General features: G+C 51.7%; 9 protein-coding genes across 9 annotated transcripts; 4 read left to right on the forward strand and 5 right to left on the reverse strand.

The window, feature by feature from the left end:
* Positions 1-149: 149 nt before the first annotated feature.
* On the reverse strand, positions 150-1,463 carry G6M90_00g045070 (uncharacterized protein; the record flags this gene model as incomplete). The annotated part of the gene is made up of 2 exons (XM_066130364.1): positions 150-1,282; positions 1,352-1,463. The coding sequence occupies 2 exons, from the start codon at positions 1,461-1,463 to the stop codon at positions 150-152; spliced, it is 1,245 nt and encodes a 414-aa protein (XP_065986604.1).
* A 676-nt stretch (positions 1,464-2,139) lies between these two features.
* On the reverse strand, positions 2,140-2,542 carry G6M90_00g045080 (uncharacterized protein; the record flags this gene model as incomplete). Its single annotated transcript, XM_014689182.1, has 2 exons — positions 2,140-2,207; positions 2,275-2,542. The coding sequence occupies 2 exons, from the start codon at positions 2,540-2,542 to the stop codon at positions 2,140-2,142; spliced, it is 336 nt and encodes a 111-aa protein (XP_014544668.1).
* A 463-nt stretch (positions 2,543-3,005) lies between these two features.
* Positions 3,006-4,660, reverse strand: YTP1 (the record flags this gene model as incomplete). Its single annotated transcript, XM_014689183.2, has 4 exons — positions 3,006-3,395; positions 3,454-4,299; positions 4,364-4,441; positions 4,526-4,660. The coding sequence occupies 4 exons, from the start codon at positions 4,658-4,660 to the stop codon at positions 3,006-3,008; spliced, it is 1,449 nt and encodes a 482-aa protein (XP_014544669.2).
* A 2,429-nt stretch (positions 4,661-7,089) lies between these two features.
* Positions 7,090-7,407, forward strand: G6M90_00g045100 (uncharacterized protein; the record flags this gene model as incomplete). The annotated part of the gene is made up of 1 exon (XM_014689184.1): positions 7,090-7,407. The coding sequence occupies one exon, from the start codon at positions 7,090-7,092 to the stop codon at positions 7,405-7,407; it is 318 nt and encodes a 105-aa protein (XP_014544670.1).
* Positions 7,408-7,581: 174 nt separating this feature from the next.
* G6M90_00g045110 (uncharacterized protein) lies at positions 7,582-8,091 on the reverse strand (the record flags this gene model as incomplete). Its single annotated transcript, XM_014689185.1, has 1 exon — positions 7,582-8,091. The coding sequence occupies one exon, from the start codon at positions 8,089-8,091 to the stop codon at positions 7,582-7,584; it is 510 nt and encodes a 169-aa protein (XP_014544671.1).
* Positions 8,092-9,047: 956 nt separating this feature from the next.
* taf5 (Transcription initiation factor TFIID subunit 5) lies at positions 9,048-11,815 on the forward strand (the record flags this gene model as incomplete). The annotated part of the gene is made up of 4 exons (XM_014689186.1): positions 9,048-9,191; positions 9,578-9,760; positions 9,819-10,624; positions 10,684-11,815. 4 exons carry the CDS (start codon positions 9,048-9,050, stop codon positions 11,813-11,815), a joined length of 2,265 nt encoding a protein of 754 aa, XP_014544672.1.
* Positions 11,816-12,465: 650 nt separating this feature from the next.
* Positions 12,466-14,276, forward strand: vps5 (Vacuolar protein sorting-associated protein vps5; the record flags this gene model as incomplete). The annotated part of the gene is made up of 3 exons (XM_014689187.1): positions 12,466-12,993; positions 13,072-14,055; positions 14,121-14,276. 3 exons carry the CDS (start codon positions 12,466-12,468, stop codon positions 14,274-14,276), a joined length of 1,668 nt encoding a protein of 555 aa, XP_014544673.1.
* Positions 14,277-14,601: 325 nt separating this feature from the next.
* G6M90_00g045140 (mitochondrial 54S ribosomal protein bL31m) lies at positions 14,602-15,075 on the reverse strand (the record flags this gene model as incomplete). Its single annotated transcript, XM_014689188.1, has 1 exon — positions 14,602-15,075. One exon carries the CDS (start codon positions 15,073-15,075, stop codon positions 14,602-14,604), a length of 474 nt encoding a protein of 157 aa, XP_014544674.1.
* Positions 15,076-15,620: 545 nt separating this feature from the next.
* G6M90_00g045150 (uncharacterized protein) lies at positions 15,621-16,466 on the forward strand (the record flags this gene model as incomplete). The annotated part of the gene is made up of 2 exons (XM_014689189.2): positions 15,621-15,759; positions 15,817-16,466. The coding sequence occupies 2 exons, from the start codon at positions 15,621-15,623 to the stop codon at positions 16,464-16,466; spliced, it is 789 nt and encodes a 262-aa protein (XP_014544675.2).
* Between the last annotated feature and the right edge of the window lie 1,517 nt (positions 16,467-17,983).

A 17,983-nucleotide genomic window follows, 5' to 3' on the forward strand; every position in this document is an offset into this window, starting at 1 on the left:
ACCCATCCCAGATCTCGAGCCAAGTACACAAGTGAAATCTCGTTGGTGGTCCCGGGCTCAACAGCCATCCTTTGTCCCAACGCCTGTGTACAATGTTAACCTCGCCTATAAAGATGATGCTGTAAGCAGCGCAACTGCCCGAAAAGAATCTACTCCTCCTCACTTAACATCTCTGAATCGGACGAACTGTCATCAGATTCGCAAATGTCCATAGCATTTCCTTGTGAGATTGCGTCGTCTTCACCGTGACCGTCATCATCATCTAGTTCCATATAACGAGATGGCTCTAACCTCAAAGTGTCTTGGGGATTGTCATCATCTTCATGCATGTCGTCGTCGTCGTCGTCGTCGTCGTCGTATTCCTCAATCTTGTCGAAACAGAATATTTCCATGTCTGGAATGTAAACATCAACAGCATCTTCATCTCCAAAGTGTTGTTCAAAGCCCTTCCTATCCATGGCCAATTCTACCTCTGGCAGGTCATCTACTTCTTCGTCGTCCACTGCCATATATACTCCCAGGTCGACAGTGTCATGCTCACCATGGCCACCAACAATCTCCACGTCGTGAACAATATTAGAATTTCCGTATTCGTCATAAATTGGCCGTGTATCCACGTGGTTGTTCATGTATATTTCGTCGGGGTGCTGGTCGTCCTCGTCACCGTCGTGGACATTGCACGGTGCCACGCCCGGAAACGAGACGGAGCCTTCAGAATCAGAATGCTGCCAAGCATCCGTTCCGGACAAGTCGGTAATAGGACCAACGACAGTACCCAAGCTGTCGTGTCCAGTGCCAACGCGTGTAGAGCCGCTCAGCGTATCATCGACTGCAGAAGGGGAGACCTCTTCACGGTCACTGCCGCCCTTATTGGCAGTCCACTCTGGCAGAAGGGACTCGCCGATGAATATGTTTTCAAGTTTGATGCCCAGCGCCCGAGCCTGACGCAACCTTTGATTGCTCTTGTCTCGAATCTGCCGCTGCAGAAACTCTCCCAACTTTTGAGCAAGGTCAAGGTGGACGAGGTGCATTTGTATTGTGCTGTGGAGGGACTCGTTTTCTGGGTCCCAATAGAGAGTGCTCCAGGTAGGAAGACAGTCTGCGCCTATGTGAAGATGCTCCAGTTTAATGCCTTGTTCTCTTGCTAGTTGGAGACGATGGTTGGAGTCGTGTCGAAGCGCCTCGGCCAATTTATAGGGAACCAATCCCACGGGCAACGAGTTGCGGAGCGACTCGGACAGAGCTTCGATTCTGGCCGTCAGGTGTTGGGCGTCGTCACAAGCTGAAACGCCTTGTTAGTTTTAATCGATGTTAGTTTTAATCGTGCCCGATATTTAGGACTAAACCGTACCGCTGCCAGTTGCCGCTCGTGTAACAGTTACACAAGCTTGGTCACTGCCACGCCGGGCGCTTCCATCGCCAGGTAGCACATCTTCCTTCGTAGCGACTCCGGTGTGTCCCATCGCAGGCCAGTCATTTATTTTGGATGATGCATTCCCCAAGAGCTTATTGAAGTAAACAAGGGTGACTTGAAATAAACGAAACTGGGCTGAGGAAAGTGCAAAGTGCCCCCGCGAGAACATTTGGACCGAGATTCTTTTTGGTTCTGATTTCATCTCTGGAAGAGGGAAAAGAGAAGAAAAGGAAGAAAAGAAAAAAAACGGGAGAGAAAGAGAGAAGAGGAACAAGAAGAGAAGAGAAGAGATCAGAGAAGACAAAGTGGTGAAAAGAGCACATGTACCAAGGTGTTGCAACAATAGCATTCAGCAATGGCAGTCACGGAGTTGCTTGCTATTCATTAGCACCCACTTTCGCACAATCAGCGACATCACAGAATCCAAACAGACAATAGGATCCCACCTCATTGCTCTGCTCCGTCATCTCTTCCCCATCAACACGACTCGCATGCATTTCAAAGTCGCCAGCACAACCAAAAGAACCAGTCAGCAGTACAATATTTCTCAACTTTTATCAATCCCCAACGCCTTTCCGTGACCGCAAAGAAAAACACACGTCAACCATATACCGTGTCGCAATAATCGTCATGCCAAATGCCAAATGCCACGCCAGCCTCCCCACTGCCCCCATCATCCCATCATAAAATCTTCAAGGGCAAAGAGCGTGGCCATTATCCGCACATCACTGGATATCCATGTCGTTCTCCGCATTCAGCTGCTTCTCAACCTCGGCATCCACATCAGGCGCATCTACAAGACTCGTCAGTGCTGTCCTAACCAAGACGCAAAAAAAACTCAGTCGCAAGTTCAGGCTCACCCAGCATCTGCTTCTCCCCCTCGGCCTCCATTCTCCTCTTTAGCGCATACCCCATCTTCTTCTCCAGCTTCCTCGCCTTTTTGGCGCTCACTTTCGCCCGCGGACCGCTCGTGGGCAGGATCCCGGGTCTTGCGCCGCGGGCGACGTCCTGCTTGGAAATTTTGTTCCGGGCGGATTCGCTGCGCTTTCTGCGGACCTTTTTGGCGGAAGAAGCGCGGGCGGCGAGCCGGTTCTTGGACGGGCCGTTGGGGTTCTTGACGGACGGCATGTTGACTTTGTGCCTCTTTCTTGCGGCTCTGACGATGGTGTGCAAGGTGGAAAACGAAGTGGCATGTTTTCTCTGCGTCAACTTTCGGTCACCGCAGAATCTGCCCCACCGTATAAGTTGCGGATGTGGATGGGCAATCCCCCACTTGGTCACCAGCCAGAGAACGCACATCTGTGGTGGCGCCGACTGCATCCGCCGTGGACAACATACATACACATACATCTAAGTAGCTTAGACGCCACTCCTCTGGAGATAAGAGATCGCATACTTTGACGGGCCACACTCGTAACGATGAAGACACTCGGAAACTGCTATGCTCCTAAAACTAAGTAATACCCAAAGGCTTGAAGCCAAATATAAAATTACCCATCACCAGTACGCCTCTTGCATGAATACCCAAAACACTCGAGACGGCGAAATGACCAATCTCGATTCTTCTATCCTCTTCTTAAATCTTTAATCTCTACACCCGTCCGTGATTGTTCTTGCCAAGAGTGCTCGGGGTGTCTATGCTTGGACGGTCCAAGCTTTCTCTCAGCATAGCCTGACCCTCACCACCCTCGTCATCGCTCATGAGGCCGTCTAGTTCAAATTGTTCAGCATCCCGGAGCTGGCCCTCCTCGGCCGCATGCCCACTGGCACGGGAGTGGCCGTTGGGAAAGTCCTTGGTGTTGATGTCAGGGTTGGCGAGGCGGTCGTAAAGGTGGACAAGCATGTTGGTGAACAAGAAGACGAGAAAGGCCAGCGAGTACATGATGAGGATATATGAGACGCCGTCCATGCTGGATTGAGCAACGAGGTTCATCTGCTCCTCGGTCGCACCCATAAAAAGGAAGCCGGCGGCGTACAAAAGCTAATGCACAGTTAGCAAGAGGAACTGTTAGAAATCGACACCGAGGCGGTACACGTACAAAGACAGGAATGTATTGGAAGCTGTTCCAAGAGCGTCCGCTCTCTGACAGAGACTGCTTATCCTTCAAAACAAAAGCAATCTCGATAATTCGGGAGAGTCCTGCGGCCATCAAGGTTTTCCCGAATGTGCTGTGTGTCATGGCACTAACCATCAGCTCTTGAGGGTGTGCCGACATGGCCCAGCCAGTCACCAGGATGACGAAGCCGGGGATGAAGTTGCGCTTTGGATTGCCATCTCGATCCCTGCTGAGCCACATACCCGCCAGGCCGGCGCACCACCAGATGATGCCCATGGTTGTGTGCTGCCAGTCGTTCTTGACCCAAGCGGTCCCCCAGCGGTGTTCGGTGAAGGTGTTGACGCAGCCCCAGGCTGCAATGACGGCGCTGTCAAAGAATTCCTGCGATCGTCCGGTCCGCTGGATCCAGATCTGGCCAACGAGAAGTATAATGGTCAAAATGACACCATACGCGATAAAAGCGCCTCCCATGATAAAGTGGGCGGCACACTGGCCAACATGCTCGCCCTGGCAGAACCCGAGAGCCGTGATTCCGCCAAAAATCATCTGTGCCCACGACAACAGAGGCATCGCCTTTCCGATAATTGAATGGCATGGTCGGATCAGCTTTCTGATCTTGCCATTCACGCCCTTCTCCCAGTGACCTTTCAAGTAGAGACCAAGAACAACCTGGCCGATCAAGAGGAGCTGCAGGATGTTGGCAAAGACGGAATGAATATTGTGGCTGACGAATTCTCGGCCGCTGTGGGCATGGCCCAAGAAGAAACCTAGAAGGGCGAGAGCTGAACCGACAACTTGTGTAGGAACGTGCCATCGAGACTTGGTGATCTGAATCGCAGAGTTAGCAAAGTTGGCGGTCACAGACATTGTCCATGAACAAAGTGCATCTTACTCCCAGCACCATCCCGATAGGGAAGATGACACCGTAGGCAAACATGTTGATAAAGATGTGAATCCATAATGTCGTATCCTGTAGCACACGCGTCAGACCTCGCTCGGATTCATCCATTTTCCTGTCGGCTCACATCCTCCTCGTCGATAATGGAGTACTAACCAGCGGTTCCAAGGAGACAGTCTGTCCCTCGGGAATATGGCTGTCGCCATGATCGTGTCCGTCGGCCATTTTCCCCAAAGTCGTTATGAGGAGGAAGAAGGACAAGAGTGTCCCTCTCGCCAAAGGGTCGCCCATGGCCGGGTTTCGAGTTGCTGGGCTCGGACCCTCCGGATGACAAGCTGAAATGCGTCAGTCGCTGAGGCGTGTGGAGTTGAAGCTGAGACGGTCGCGGCGTGAAGCCGTCAGGAGTTGGGACGACGGGGCGAATGAAAAAATGGCCTGTTGTAAAGTTTCGTGGCCAGGGTACAGGCAGAACACCTGAATGTCCCGCGCAACTTGTTGTGTTCTTACTCAACAATCAGTCAACGGGGAAGCGGAGGGTCGAGGAACGGCAAGTGGAAGTTGGACAGGAGGAAAGAGACCCAAGCTCTCTGGTTGGTCCGCAGGAAGCGAGTACATGTCACTACTACAGGACAAAAAAAATACGGGGTGCTGGCTACGCCTTCGCAGCCCATGTCAACACTTAAAACTAATTGCTGGTTGGTAATAGGGCGCAGGATTCAGGGAGGGAGGGAGGACCCAAAACAAAAATAGAGACATGGAATAAACAAGCACTGGCACAGGAATCGAACTTGACGCAGCACTGACCTGCCACCCCAAAAGACACGAATCTTGCAGGCCGTCTTGCATCGACTTGGGTCATGATAGCTCATTGCAATGCGCGTATACTCTGCACTTGTCGACGGCTAGTTTTATTAAGCAGAGAGAGCGGGAAGAAAGCGCAACGATGGCTTCCCGGGGAAAAAAGATCCCAAGCCGGATCTGTAGAGCCTCTTGCGGGCGGGGTTGGCGTCGCAGGCTTCCCGCGTCAATAGCAATGCAATCGGTTGACCACTCAATGGCACCAGGATGGGTGCAACAAAATACATATACTGTTGACCCCTCATTCGATCCTGTGCGACAGTCCAAATGAATAGGCTTTGGCGTCCCGTCACGTACTCGTCAGCAATCGCGAGGCATCAACTTGAAGACGGCTGAGGCGGACTCCGAAACAGAATGATGACTGGAGAGTAAGAGGGAGACCTCTCAACGTGAGTGACGGGCCTCAGCGACTAGCATTCAATGTTGAAAATTAAATTTAACCTGGACATAGACCAGGGCCATTCCAGGGAGTCATGGTCCCTGTTGGAGCTGGAGCATGCACAGTACTGCCTGGTACCCCGTATCAAAGACTCAATAGCCTTGCCAGCACAACTTTTGGGCTCAACTCATCATCTCACATCAAATGTTTCCGTCAAGGCTTGCACAACACCAAGCTGCATGCACCACCATCGCCATAATCAACACCGAAACACAGTCACCGCTCCAGCAATCGAGGGCGCTAAATCAGACCGCTATCAGATACCAGAGGCACAAGCGCTCCCGCTTATTTCCTGTTACTATCCGCGCACTCCACCGTAGGCCGACAATTGCCTCGCATGGATGGCCACATAGCAGCCACGTCTTTACCAGCATTCACGTGTCAAACAGCTAATAAAGAAGCATGCTTGCCAGAGGCAGAATGTTCTTGAGCTCCACGGCCACGTCGTCTCCTGCTTGTATCGGCCATCTCGCTTCCCCGGATATGCACAATGCTTCTTCCGCACCATCCCAATCTCAAGTACCATAGAACCTCTTCAAGCCTTGGAAGCAATAATTCTTCGTCTTTGTATAATCTCCATGTGGCTATATACCAGGCCCATCTTATATCCGGTATAATGCCGTCTCTCATCACCGTTCTCACTGTTCGTCAGCGCAGCCCTAATATCCTGCACAATGCGCAATATAGATGAAGGGTTTCCTGGCTACTTGGAAAGCGGCAATGTTTTGTGCATTTCAGAAACGCCGGATGGCTTCATTGAACTCGGAAAATCCTTCAAGTGCTCTTCCCGACCATGAACTTGTGTCCTCAGACTGTTTGCAAGCCTGGACTTAAAATTTTCCTCCGTCAATGAAAAATAGGAGAAGAAGAATATCTCGAGTTGTTGCGGACCCAAAACCTTGCTTGGTTGCGACACTTGACTGGCTTCTTCTCGATGCATACAGCTTGTCGGACTGCGTCGGCTCTGCTAGAACTACACATGATCGGTGAATCCAGAAAGTTTGTCATGCAATGCATAGCCAACGATGGAGAAACTCACAGCTCATTGAGAAGACGGAAAGTCGGTGCACTATTATTCGTACGAATTGTGTTCAGTGCCACCAGTGACCACTGTGATCTGATTGCCTTATAATCTCGTCAAACTAGCCCTCGCACCAAGTCTTCTGTCCAACTTGAAGGTGAATTTGCTATCATATCCAGGCAAACAAACCTCGTGTCCATTTCATATTTCTTGACAATCTTTTTGCCAAACTTCAAGTCCCGCATCTCCCCAAAGTTGACAGCCGCCTCACCAAGAAAGAGATACTTGTCAAGTACGCCCATCAACAGGTACAATTGTCGCGTCAAAAGAATTGTGCATCATCTTCAGAAATCGAGCATCATGTATATATTCCATCGCTCTGGAATCATCAATAGGCTTCGCATGCCATCGCTCGCGGCGACCGATCATCAGATTTATACTCGTGAGCCAGAGCTCACCCCCGAAGCGCGATATGGCATCATGATAGCACTCGCCATTTCCAGCGGCGCATTCTTCGTGGCATGTATAGGCCTCACTATTTCAATGTGCGACTGGCGAATGAGATACCTGCATTTACGAAAGGAGCTCGACGAGCGTGGATATGGCATGGCAACAAGACCCTCAGCACAACTAGACAACCAGGCGGGAGAGACGCAGGGCGGAGAGGTTCAGGCCCAGGCAACAGAGGAAGCAGCCCCCAGAGCATCTGGAGCTTTGTAGCTTTCAGATGGTATAAAGCAGGGACAGGACGTGGGAGCTCAGAATACATCAAGTTTGTGTTCGCAAGACATATCAGCGCCGAATTCAGTTTCCTATTATTAGCCCCAAACGCCTGTCGCTAATCGCCGTGTGATATTCCACATAACAATACTCCATTCATTCAAGCTGTTGTTGTCATGATCCAGTCCCACTCTGCTGCTTCTGCAAGAATTCTTTGGCATCCTGCCATAGCTCGGCCTCCATGTCGCGTTCTACTCTCGTGCTCCGACTGTTCAGCCAGCCAACGTCTAGGTTTCCCACCGTCCCCACGCCATTCGGCTTCAACGATCCCTTGGTGGCCCCATTGGGATCTTGACGCGGCGTATTCGACAGACGCACGATCCCGGCTTCTTCTAGCGCCATGATCTGCCGCTTCATTCTCACGTCTATGCTATGGAGTGTTGTGAGGAATGAGTCAGTGGCGGACTTGAACGCTTCTTTTTGAGCGGGCGGATCCAGGGACGAGGTCTCGCCGTTGGGTGCTGAGGTGTTTGATGCCTGTGTGGTCAGGGCATTAAGAGCTGTGGCGGTTTGGCTCATGAGTTGGGCGATTGACTTGTCGATGGCATTGAGATGGTGAATGTTCTCTTCAATGGTGAATGGCTCCGAGACCCGACTTTGTTGTGACTGGCCATCCTGGCTCATGATGAGATCGTTTGGTGACGCCATGCTATTCATGGGGTAGAACCTATACGCGTGTGTTCAGAGGGAGGCTATAACCTTGTTTCTGGTGGAGATGGCGTTTCGCAAAATTTGTCGAGTGATGATGCTCGGGGGACAAATAACAGTGTATGAAATGGACTCTTGTTTGAAAGATACAATTCAAGGCCTCTTTCTAGTTAAATGTTAACAAAGATAACTGTGGAAGATGGAGTTGCGAACTTGCGATGTGATTTGAGTTTGAATCTCCCACCTGTATGACCTGCATGGGTCTATGCAGGCACAACAGTAGTGGGGCTGGGGATCAATTTGTTAGGTACCCGGTACTTAGGTCCCTCGAGTAGAGGCGCTTGCCATCACCCGGAAAGACTAAAAATATGTAAAGGAGTATTCAATAAAATTCTGGGTTTCTTTTTTAGTAAAGACTTTATGGCATTGACGTTAAAACACGAGTTTTACTGGCAAGATTTAGCGGCTTTATATTCGTATTTTTCGTAGACAGGAATGCATGGAAGTACCTAGGTACCTATCTCTCCGTCTAAACACCGGCAAAACCAAAGTCTAGCTCTCACCCAACATGTACGCGACCAACTCAAACTGCTCGGGCAATATAAAGTTGAAGCTCAACTCATTGAAGCACTCTGCAACCACACACATCGAGGGTGGCCGTCACGATTCCGGAGCACCCTCTCGCACATCGAGGGTGAGGCACACGTACGCTTGTTGCAAGAGTTGAGAGAGTGCATAAGCCTGCCGACCCCGAACATTGCGGACCGCATTGCTTCCACCGTTTCTGGGACTCACCTGCTACCAGACGACGACATTCATCACAGATCCAGTTTCCGTGGTTTCCCATCACGCACCATCTCATATTCTTCACATCGGCATTTTCATACTCCGTTTGGAATCCTTGTGTTCGACACGGCCTCGATTAGGCCATAATGAGCGGGCAACCTCTGGCTGGCGCGCCAGCTGCCAACTATGCTGCGCAGCCGGCAACCTCACCGGCTGGCCCAGCACCAGCACCAGGGGGCAATGCTGGTGCCACCGGCGGTGCCATGTCAAACCAGAATCTTAACCAGATAGTAAGTGAGCCTTTGACTCTTCACTTCAAGAGCTGCACCATAATCGTCAGCTATTCCCACTTGATTTTGCGTTCCTTCGTTCCTTCGTTCCTCCTTCTCTTTGCTTCCTGCCGCTTCACACGGCTACGTCGGCCTCATTCCTTGGCATTCTGCTGCGCCCTGCTCCATCTCACGATTTCACCGTCTTCTATGGCTGTTCTATTGGCAACCCAGCCCTGCCATGAGTGACATCCAAAAAGTCAGTCTGCAGTGTTGTGGGCTCCGACTCCTGCTCATGTGCTTGTGGGATATTGGTTGCCACAACGTGGACTATTTCTTCATCTGCACTTCTTTCGCCAGTTACCGAAATTTTTCTTTGAAACTGAATGCTGACCATTGGCCCTTAGGTCACCGACTATCTGCTGAAGAGAGGCTTTAATCGCACTGAGGAGGTATTTCGACAAGAGTCCAAACACTTGGGACCAGACGGAAAGCCCATCCAGCAACTAGCCAATATTGGTCCCAAGAAGTATCAGAAAGCTTTTAAACTTTTGAAGGAATGGGTAGACAACAATTTAGAGCTCTACAAGGTAAGCCTTCCTGTGTCAATATCGTGTCTTCACTTTCACCATTGACGCTGTGGAGTAGTTTGAGCTGTCAAAGCTCCTCTGGCCCATGTTTGTATACGCCTTTCTTGAACTTGCTGGACATGGCTACACAGAAGATGCGAAAACATTTCTCAAGGACTTGAGCAGTTATTTCCAACCCGTACATGCAGATGACCTCAAGACATTCTCCACAATAGCATTACCTCAGCATGTCGCCGAGAACCCTACTGCGAAACTGTACAAGGAAAACAAGTACCGAATACCACTTAACCAACACGCCACGGGCGATTTATTCAATTTTTTGGAGAGAGATTCCGAGCAAGGGGGATCCGTCATTCGCCAGCTTCTTGTTACCTATTGCCAGATTGACTCAACTGCCCGTGGCCCCATTACTCCTTTCAGCTTCGAGGCCGTCTTCAGGCGCTCCAAGAACGCTGATATTGAAGAAATTGATGCCAAGGAGGGTATCCCTGGGGTCAATATCGGCCTTTCGAACAAAGACATCCTCGACCCGGCTCAACCGCTTAAATTGGGACCTTTGCCAATGGATCCTGATCTGCGAGACGATGTACGTGCTGAGATTGAGGATGAGGAAAAGCGAAACCCACCTGCAGAGGGCACGAATAGCATGCTGGAGGACTTTGACCAGAAGATTAAACGCGAGGAAGATGTAGATGCCCCGAGCAGAGCCGATCTGCCGTTGCCTCCCTCAAGGCCTCGAGACATTATGCTCGAGATGCAAAAGGTCCGAGAAAACCGAGACCGGTTCAGGATTGACGGTCGTACGGGCGGCATTGGAACATCCGTCAGTGCTTGCATGTTTACGTTTCACAATACGTTCGGCACGTGAGTTATTACCGTTTCGTACCAAAAATTATCTCTACATTTCTAACCATTGCAACCAGCGTGTCATGCATGGACTTCTCTGATGATGGGCAGCTAGTCGCGGCTGGCACAAGTGAGTCCTATATTCGCGTTTGGTCCCTTGACGGCAAGGGCCTTCCTACAATGAATGCGCACGAAAAGGATGCCAAATTCAACAGTCGCAAATTGATTGGGCATGCCGCACCAGTATACGATGTTTCCTTCTCCGAGTCAGCATCTGGTCCCGCTCAGAGGCTGTTTGGTGACGAAGGCCGACACAACCCTGTAATGAATGGCAGGCCGAAACTCCTGCTCTCCTGCTCAGCCGACGGCCATGTGCGATTGTGGTCTTTGGAGTCTTGGGCATGTCTCTGCCTATACAAGTCTCACGACGGCCCCATATACCGCACACTCTGGGGCCCGCACGGGCACTACTTCATAAGCGGCGGTTACGACAAGGCGCTGCGTGTTTGGATGCAAGATCATGCTTCACCACAACGCCTCTTGGTGGGGCACGACACTGCCATATCCGCTATTGCTTGGCACCCAAATGGCATGTATGTACTCTCCGCGTCGGACGAAACGGATAAATCTATTCGTATGTGGTCCGTGGTGACTGGGGCTTGTGTACGAGTCTTTGCCGGCCACACTGATCACATCACGGCTCTTGAGTGTGCTCCAAATGGAAAGATTTTAGCCAGCGCAGATCTGGCGGGCAACATCTTCTTCTGGGACCTTGCCAAAGGCACTCGTATCAAGCGTTCCCGTGGCCATGGACGCGGCGGCATTTGGTCTCTGAGCTTTAGCGTGGAATCCAATGTCCTCGCTTCCGGCGGTCAAGACGGTACAGTCCGGCTATGGGATGTTGAAGAGCCAGTCGACCCTCACAAGGCGGCTGCCCACGCTGGTTTGGAGGCCGCGGCCGCTTCTGCAGCCGCCGATGGCGCTGCTGCGACTGGTGCGGCCACGGATGCCTCTCGTGCGAATGCCGCTGCAGGGCAATCTACCGCTGTTCCAACCTCTACTGGAACGCAGAAGAAGAAGGGCAAAGAAGTCATGGTTACCCATGATCAAATCAGTGCTTTTCCCACCAAGAAGACGCCTGTCATGAGAGTCAAGTTCACGCGAATGAATCTTGTTATGGTCGGTGGCTGCTACGACCCCGAACGATAGGGCTGTTCGGTCGTAGACTCGCCAATGTTGATGAATCGGTCGTGGTTATGCGACAGTATGCTGCCCTCCCGAACTCGGTCATTGGCGGCACGACGAGTCGCTAAGCGCAACAATAGGAGGAGGTTTAACCGTGAAAATGGAGAGAGCGAAGCAAGTAGCAGAGTGGCATGCAAGGCGTAAAGGTATTTTGGTGGACTGCAATCGGCGTTCTCGGCTGGTAACTTGTACCATGGATCAGGATTGACGGGGGGTTTGCTTGGGGGTGTGACGGAGCATCAGGTCCCCTGATGTTACACCTGTAATTGTATAGATAGATACCTCGGTCATTGAGACATATTGGGAGTCTAGCACATTAGCTGTTAGTTTTTGAACCAGTTGTCGTTGATGCTTCCACGTTGCCCATGAGGCCCCAATAATTATCCGAAGAGCTCTGAACGGAATATTGTCAAGTATCGGAAGCCGCGCCAAAGTGGGGCCCAAGTTCAAGGTCCATGCGGAGCTTTACGCAAGTGTGACCACTGACACTGACGTTTGCTCGGTGCCCGCCGTCTTGAGCATCATCTTCTGCCAACATCGTCATCCTACATCGGCCTCTCGTCACCTCGTGCCAGCCCAGTGCCGCCCATCCCACCGGCCAAATATACGCAACCATGGACGTCGAGGAGTCGCCATGGGCCGACTCAGGCGACAGCTCGCAGCAGATTTCCCAGACCGGGCCTCCCAGCTCCCAGCCCGCAGGTTCGCAAGCTACAATTGCGGCACCTCGGCCCTCGCGCGGGCCACGGCGCCTCGTCGCTCAGCCTACCCGCCTTGAAGCTGTGGAGGATCCTTTGGGTCCTTTGAGTGCCTTGGCTGATGATAATGACGGAACATCCGACGCCCCGCCGGTGCCGCCGCAGAAGGAGCAGATAGTGATTCGAACTACGATGCCTCAACAGCAACAACCCCGACGACCGATTGACCCTCACAATGTGAATGACGATGATTTCAAAAGCCCTGGAAGTCCGAGGGCACCGCCTCCAGTGGATGCCGCCAGACCGAGCAGTGTCCAAAGCAGTACACAACCTAGCGTCAGCATTGAGCAAGCTTCCAAGCCTTCCTTCCATATCACCGTTGGTGACCCGGTCAAAATTGGTGACCTGACGAGCTCACACATTGTTTATTCTGTCCGAACAAAGGTTAGCTAAGATTGGCCCAACATCGGGTAGTTCAAGGCCTAAGCATTCCTGCTGACACGGAACACTCGGATTTTACAGACTACTTCTCGAGCTTATAAGCAGCCCGAATTCGAGGTCAAACGACGATATCGCGATTTCCTCTGGCTATATAATACCCTGCACACGAACAATCCCGGCTCCATCGTTCCCCCACCGCCTGAAAAGCAAGCAGTTGGTCGATTCGATAGCAATTTTGTCGAGGCTCGGCGAGCTGCTTTGGAGAAGATGCTTAACAAGACTGCCGCTCACCCTACCCTGCAACATGACGCCGACCTCAAGCTGTTCCTCGAGAGTGAGGCATTCAATGTTGATATTAAACACCGGGAGCACAAGGAACCTATTCCAGCGGAAAGCAAGGGTGTGTTTGGCTCTCTGGGCATTAGTGTGGGCCGCGGAGACAAGTTTGTTGAACAAGATGATTGGTTCCACGACCGCAAGGTCTACCTTGATGCTTTGGAGAACCAGCTCAAGGGACTCCTGAAGGCCATGGAAATAATGGTTGGGCAGCGCAAGATGATGGCTGAGGCGGCCGGTGACTTTTCAGCTTCCCTTCATGCTCTTTCCACCGTTGAACTGTCGCCAACTTTGTCGGGACCTCTGGATGCCTTGTCCGAACTACAACTCACGATTCGGGATGTGTACGACCGACAGGCCCAGCAGGATGTGCTCACTTTTGGAATCATTATCGAAGAGTATATCCGCCTCATTGGATCTGTGAAGCAGGCCTTTGGCCAACGTCAGAAGGGATTCTACGCCTGGCACTCCGCTGAGTCTGAGCTCCAAAAGAAGAAGAGCACACAGGACAAGTTGCTTCGACAGGGAAAGAGCCAGCAGGATCGCCTGAACCAAGTGAATGCTGAGGTTGGTGAGGCAGAGAAAAAGGTGCATCAAGCACGATTGCTATTTGAGGAGATGGGTCGATCTCTGAAAACTGAGATTGATCGCTTTGAAAAGGAAAAGGTGGAGGATTTTAAGAGCGGAGTAGAAACATTCCTCGAGAGTGCAGTCGAAGCACAAAAGGAGGTAAGATGCGTCAACATTCAGCCTTGACCCTTTTGATTCTCGATCATTTTCTGACATCTTGGTAGCTGATTGAAAAGTGGGAGACGTTTTTGATGCAACTGGATGCCGAGGATGATGAGTCGGTCTTCTATCGACCGCCTGTATACCAACAGCAGTCGAAGCCACCTGGTGACACAGCAATTGACAGGGCCAGGGCAAGGATGGATGAGGATTCTGACTAAGATAATAATAATATCTCAGTAGCGATTAGTTTCTTGTCAACAACACTCTTGTCACATTAACAAAATTTCCGGGAACCATGTGGAATAGGAGTCGGAGCTATGCTTTGATTGCATAATCCAGAGACGTCTTTTTACTTTTCTTATCATACAAGATGGGTGGGCTGGTTATTGTACATATTGACAAACATCTGCATTCAATCAATGCCATTGTTGAAGCCCACTGTCCACTCCGAGTTCTCCGGCCCTTCTTCCCCTATGTACAAGTTCAAAGGTGATTTAGGCGCCCATCCCTAGGCATCCCGCCGCCTCTTGATACATTCCGAGATTACTTCCTCCTCGTGGGCGCCTTCTTGGGTCCCGAATCCTTCATGGTACTCGTGTCCTGCGGAGCATATCCCGTAATTAAATCCGCAAACACATCGTCACTGGCCTCGCTCGCCGCAGCGGGGGTTTCGCTCTCGTCCGATTGGGCAGTGGCATCAAACGCGCGACCGAATCGCTCGCGGAAAGCAGCTAGTTTCCCGGCTTCGTCTAATTCGACATTTCGGAGGGACTTCTCGCTCGGCTGCCACAGGAGAGTGTTGCGGGTATCTTTTGATGCGCGGTAAATGGGGTTGGGGGATGTAGTGCGCATGGTGTAGGTCGAGCCGTCGGAGAGGGTGACAAGCTGGGTGAAGGTGTACGGTCGTCGGGGACGAGGAATGAATGTTGCGTGGCGGATCTGAATGGCTAAACTTGTAGGGTGTGTGGTGGAAGATTTGGCGTGTGAGATGGTGGTTCTTGAGGGCGCGAGGGCCATTGTGGAGGTGATTCTGCCCATCGTGAGAGTTTGCCCACCCCGCGTAAGTGTGACCTTTGCCCTCGTAAGCGCCGTTGAGACTCGTGAGATGGGCGGTGGTGGAATAGATGGCAGTCTGGATGAGGTTGCAGGTGTGATGTGACTGTCCACGGAGCTTCTGGTGGTCGTCGCAAAATTTCCGGGCCGCTGCCAATCAGGCGCATCCACTGGCATGCCAGGGCATCCCGCACAAGGATGCTCTTATCGATAAGAGTTTTCTGCCCATTTTCCTGGTGACGAGCACATGCGTCGGACATACATACAACCTCCAAACTTACCAAACCCAGATTCCCTCCGCCCATCCTTTTGCAGCGAACGCGATTGTACGGCCTTTGGGGGGCGAAATCGCACTTGGACAGCACGATGAGCTGCATGACACAATGAAGAATACGAGCAGAAGTTTGCGCAAGGTTCCGGTGGGGCGGTTGGGTGGAGGGTCATCATGGAGAGAGAGCTGCTGTGCTCGGCGGTCGATGATTGTGGAGGGGAGGAGGAAATATTTTTTGATGCCGTTGCTCAGAGGTGTTCATGATACGTTTATGGGAGCAATTGAGATAGGCGGGTGGATAACTGGTCGACAACCGCTGCCCTTGCGCTCGCGAGCAGGGGAATCTGGGGGAGAGTCAAGGACGGCGCAATCCAGTCGTGAGTTTCTTGGCCTGAGCTGATGGTGTGTGGTCCTGGCTAATGACTGCTACCCAGGCTCAATACCAAAACACTTTCAAACATTAGCCTCGCATCAAGCATGGAAGGCCTCTTCACCAACAGCGCCAACGGCAAACCCGGATGCCGAAACGACCCTCTCCGAACAACTCCGCTCTGTTTTTCGACTTCTCACAAACCCCATCGTCGTATGCACGGCGACTCACAATGGCACGCCTCGGGCCATGACCATGTCGTCGTTTACGTCGTTGACGTTATCTCCAACGCCTCTCGTTTCGTTCAACATTGCCACGCCGAGCCGGACGCTCGATGCAATCACGTCCAGCAAGGAATTTAATATCCACGTTCTAGCAGGCGATGAAAGCGGGGCGGCAGTCGCTGATCATTTCACACGGGGCAATATGGACGGTGTGTTTGACACCATTGAAGGGGCAGCATATACGGTGGATAAAGGTCAGCATGGAGGGAGTTCGGCGCCGCTGCTGAAAGGAGAGGGCGTTTTGAGAGTGCTCCGGTGCAAGCTGTTGCCAGATGGAGCTACAGGAGGCCTGGTCCGTGTACGAGACCATGTCATCGTGTTGGGGGAGGTTGTTGAGATGATACCCGGGAATAAGACAAAAGAATTTGGGCTTGCATATGCGGATAGAAGATATAGACAGGTCGGAGGCGTCATTGAGAATGCGCGCTGACCGTTGCGCTTTGTTCCGTTTGCGGTTCGTTTGCATCGGGGCCGCCTTTGTCTGGAGCTTTGGGGACGAGACGGCGCATATACCAATCTGGGAGCAAATGGATTGTGATTCACCAGAGTAGGAAACGAACGAAGTATTACATACAGTCAGGCTTTGCTGTACGTCAGCTGCAGCAAACACTTGCTATGCGGACGGCTGTGGAGCAGAGTAGTAGCAGGCCAGGGCTAATAGAAGAGAAAGCTCTGTGATGCAACTCGGCATGATAATCTGCCAATCAGGGTAGTTGAGCATTGGTGTCTCTTTGAGTAGGCTGACACAGCTCGAGCACAGGCGGCGACCACTCGCCGCCGTTTGTCCCCACGGCCAACATTGAACGGCATGGAGCCTTGGGGCCTTGGGGCCTTGGAACCTTGAAACCTTGGAATGCCGTGGAAATTGTATTTGCATCAAGTTGGTTGACAAGTACGATGATTCAATTGTATGACGACGATCGTGCTAGACACTGTAGGTTGGAGCTGCCCGCCAATCGGCCAGCCACTTCAATGTTGGTACTAGCATGACGCGAGGCTACGTAAAATTTCAGATCAATGTCAAATAGGACCCTTGGAGGCGACATTATGGGGGCGGCCTGGCCTATGAGGAACCAGGCTCAAAAGCTGGCGCTGTGGATCAGTCAAAAGGGAGCCACAGGCCCGCGCAGCCTCGCCACAGCGACTCTTCAGCCTTCCGGGAGAAAAAGTGAGGCGTATCGAGTGCGTGAAAACGCGACGCCAGTGTAGCCTACATAGGTTCCAAGATTTAAAAAAAAAACAACGCACCAGTTAACCTCCGTCATAGGCTCATGATGTAACTTCAGGCCATCCCATTGTCCTTGCGAAAACTCTAGAATTGTAAATGGCCATTCTTTGACAGCGGTCAAGAGAAATTGTGGGGTGCCCTGTTGGCCTGCCGCCTAGCATTGACCTGAAGTGCTGCCTAGCTTCTCAGCGCTGGAGCTGGATGCACTTGGTGGCATGCCTGTGGGCACCTGGCGGCTGCTGCTAGAAGGCTCTAGTAGAAGCACCAGACATCTGGACCACTCTAGCAACCGCACCCTGCACACCCGGCAGCAATGACCCGTAGCCAATCAGCGCGGGGCATGTCGTTGCTGTGGAAAAGGCACAGCCGTAGAATCTCATGGAATCTGTCGACTTTCTGGAGCCGGAGCAAGCACCAGCACCACCTTGAGAAGCCCTTTTCTATTTCTTCGCTCTCTGCTTCCCCTCGACTTTTGATTTTTTCCTCCCATCTCTCTCCATACTCTCGCATTCCTCCAACCACTACCAAATCTTAATTAGCCCATCGAGACTTTGTGTTCTCCCTTGGAGCTGTGAACACTTCCCTTTCCTTTATACCAACCAAGCGTCTAGGTAAGCTTCAGTTTCCTGCCTTCCCCGCCACCTCGACTCGCCCGCATTTGCCTTTGATTTTCCCTTCAGCCTGCTCTTGAAGGACAGTCTTTCCTGGATCGAACAAGC

Source organism: Metarhizium brunneum, chromosome 2 (assembly GCF_013426205.1).
Source record: "Metarhizium brunneum chromosome 2, complete sequence".
Lineage (NCBI taxonomy): Eukaryota > Fungi > Ascomycota > Sordariomycetes > Hypocreales > Clavicipitaceae > Metarhizium > Metarhizium brunneum.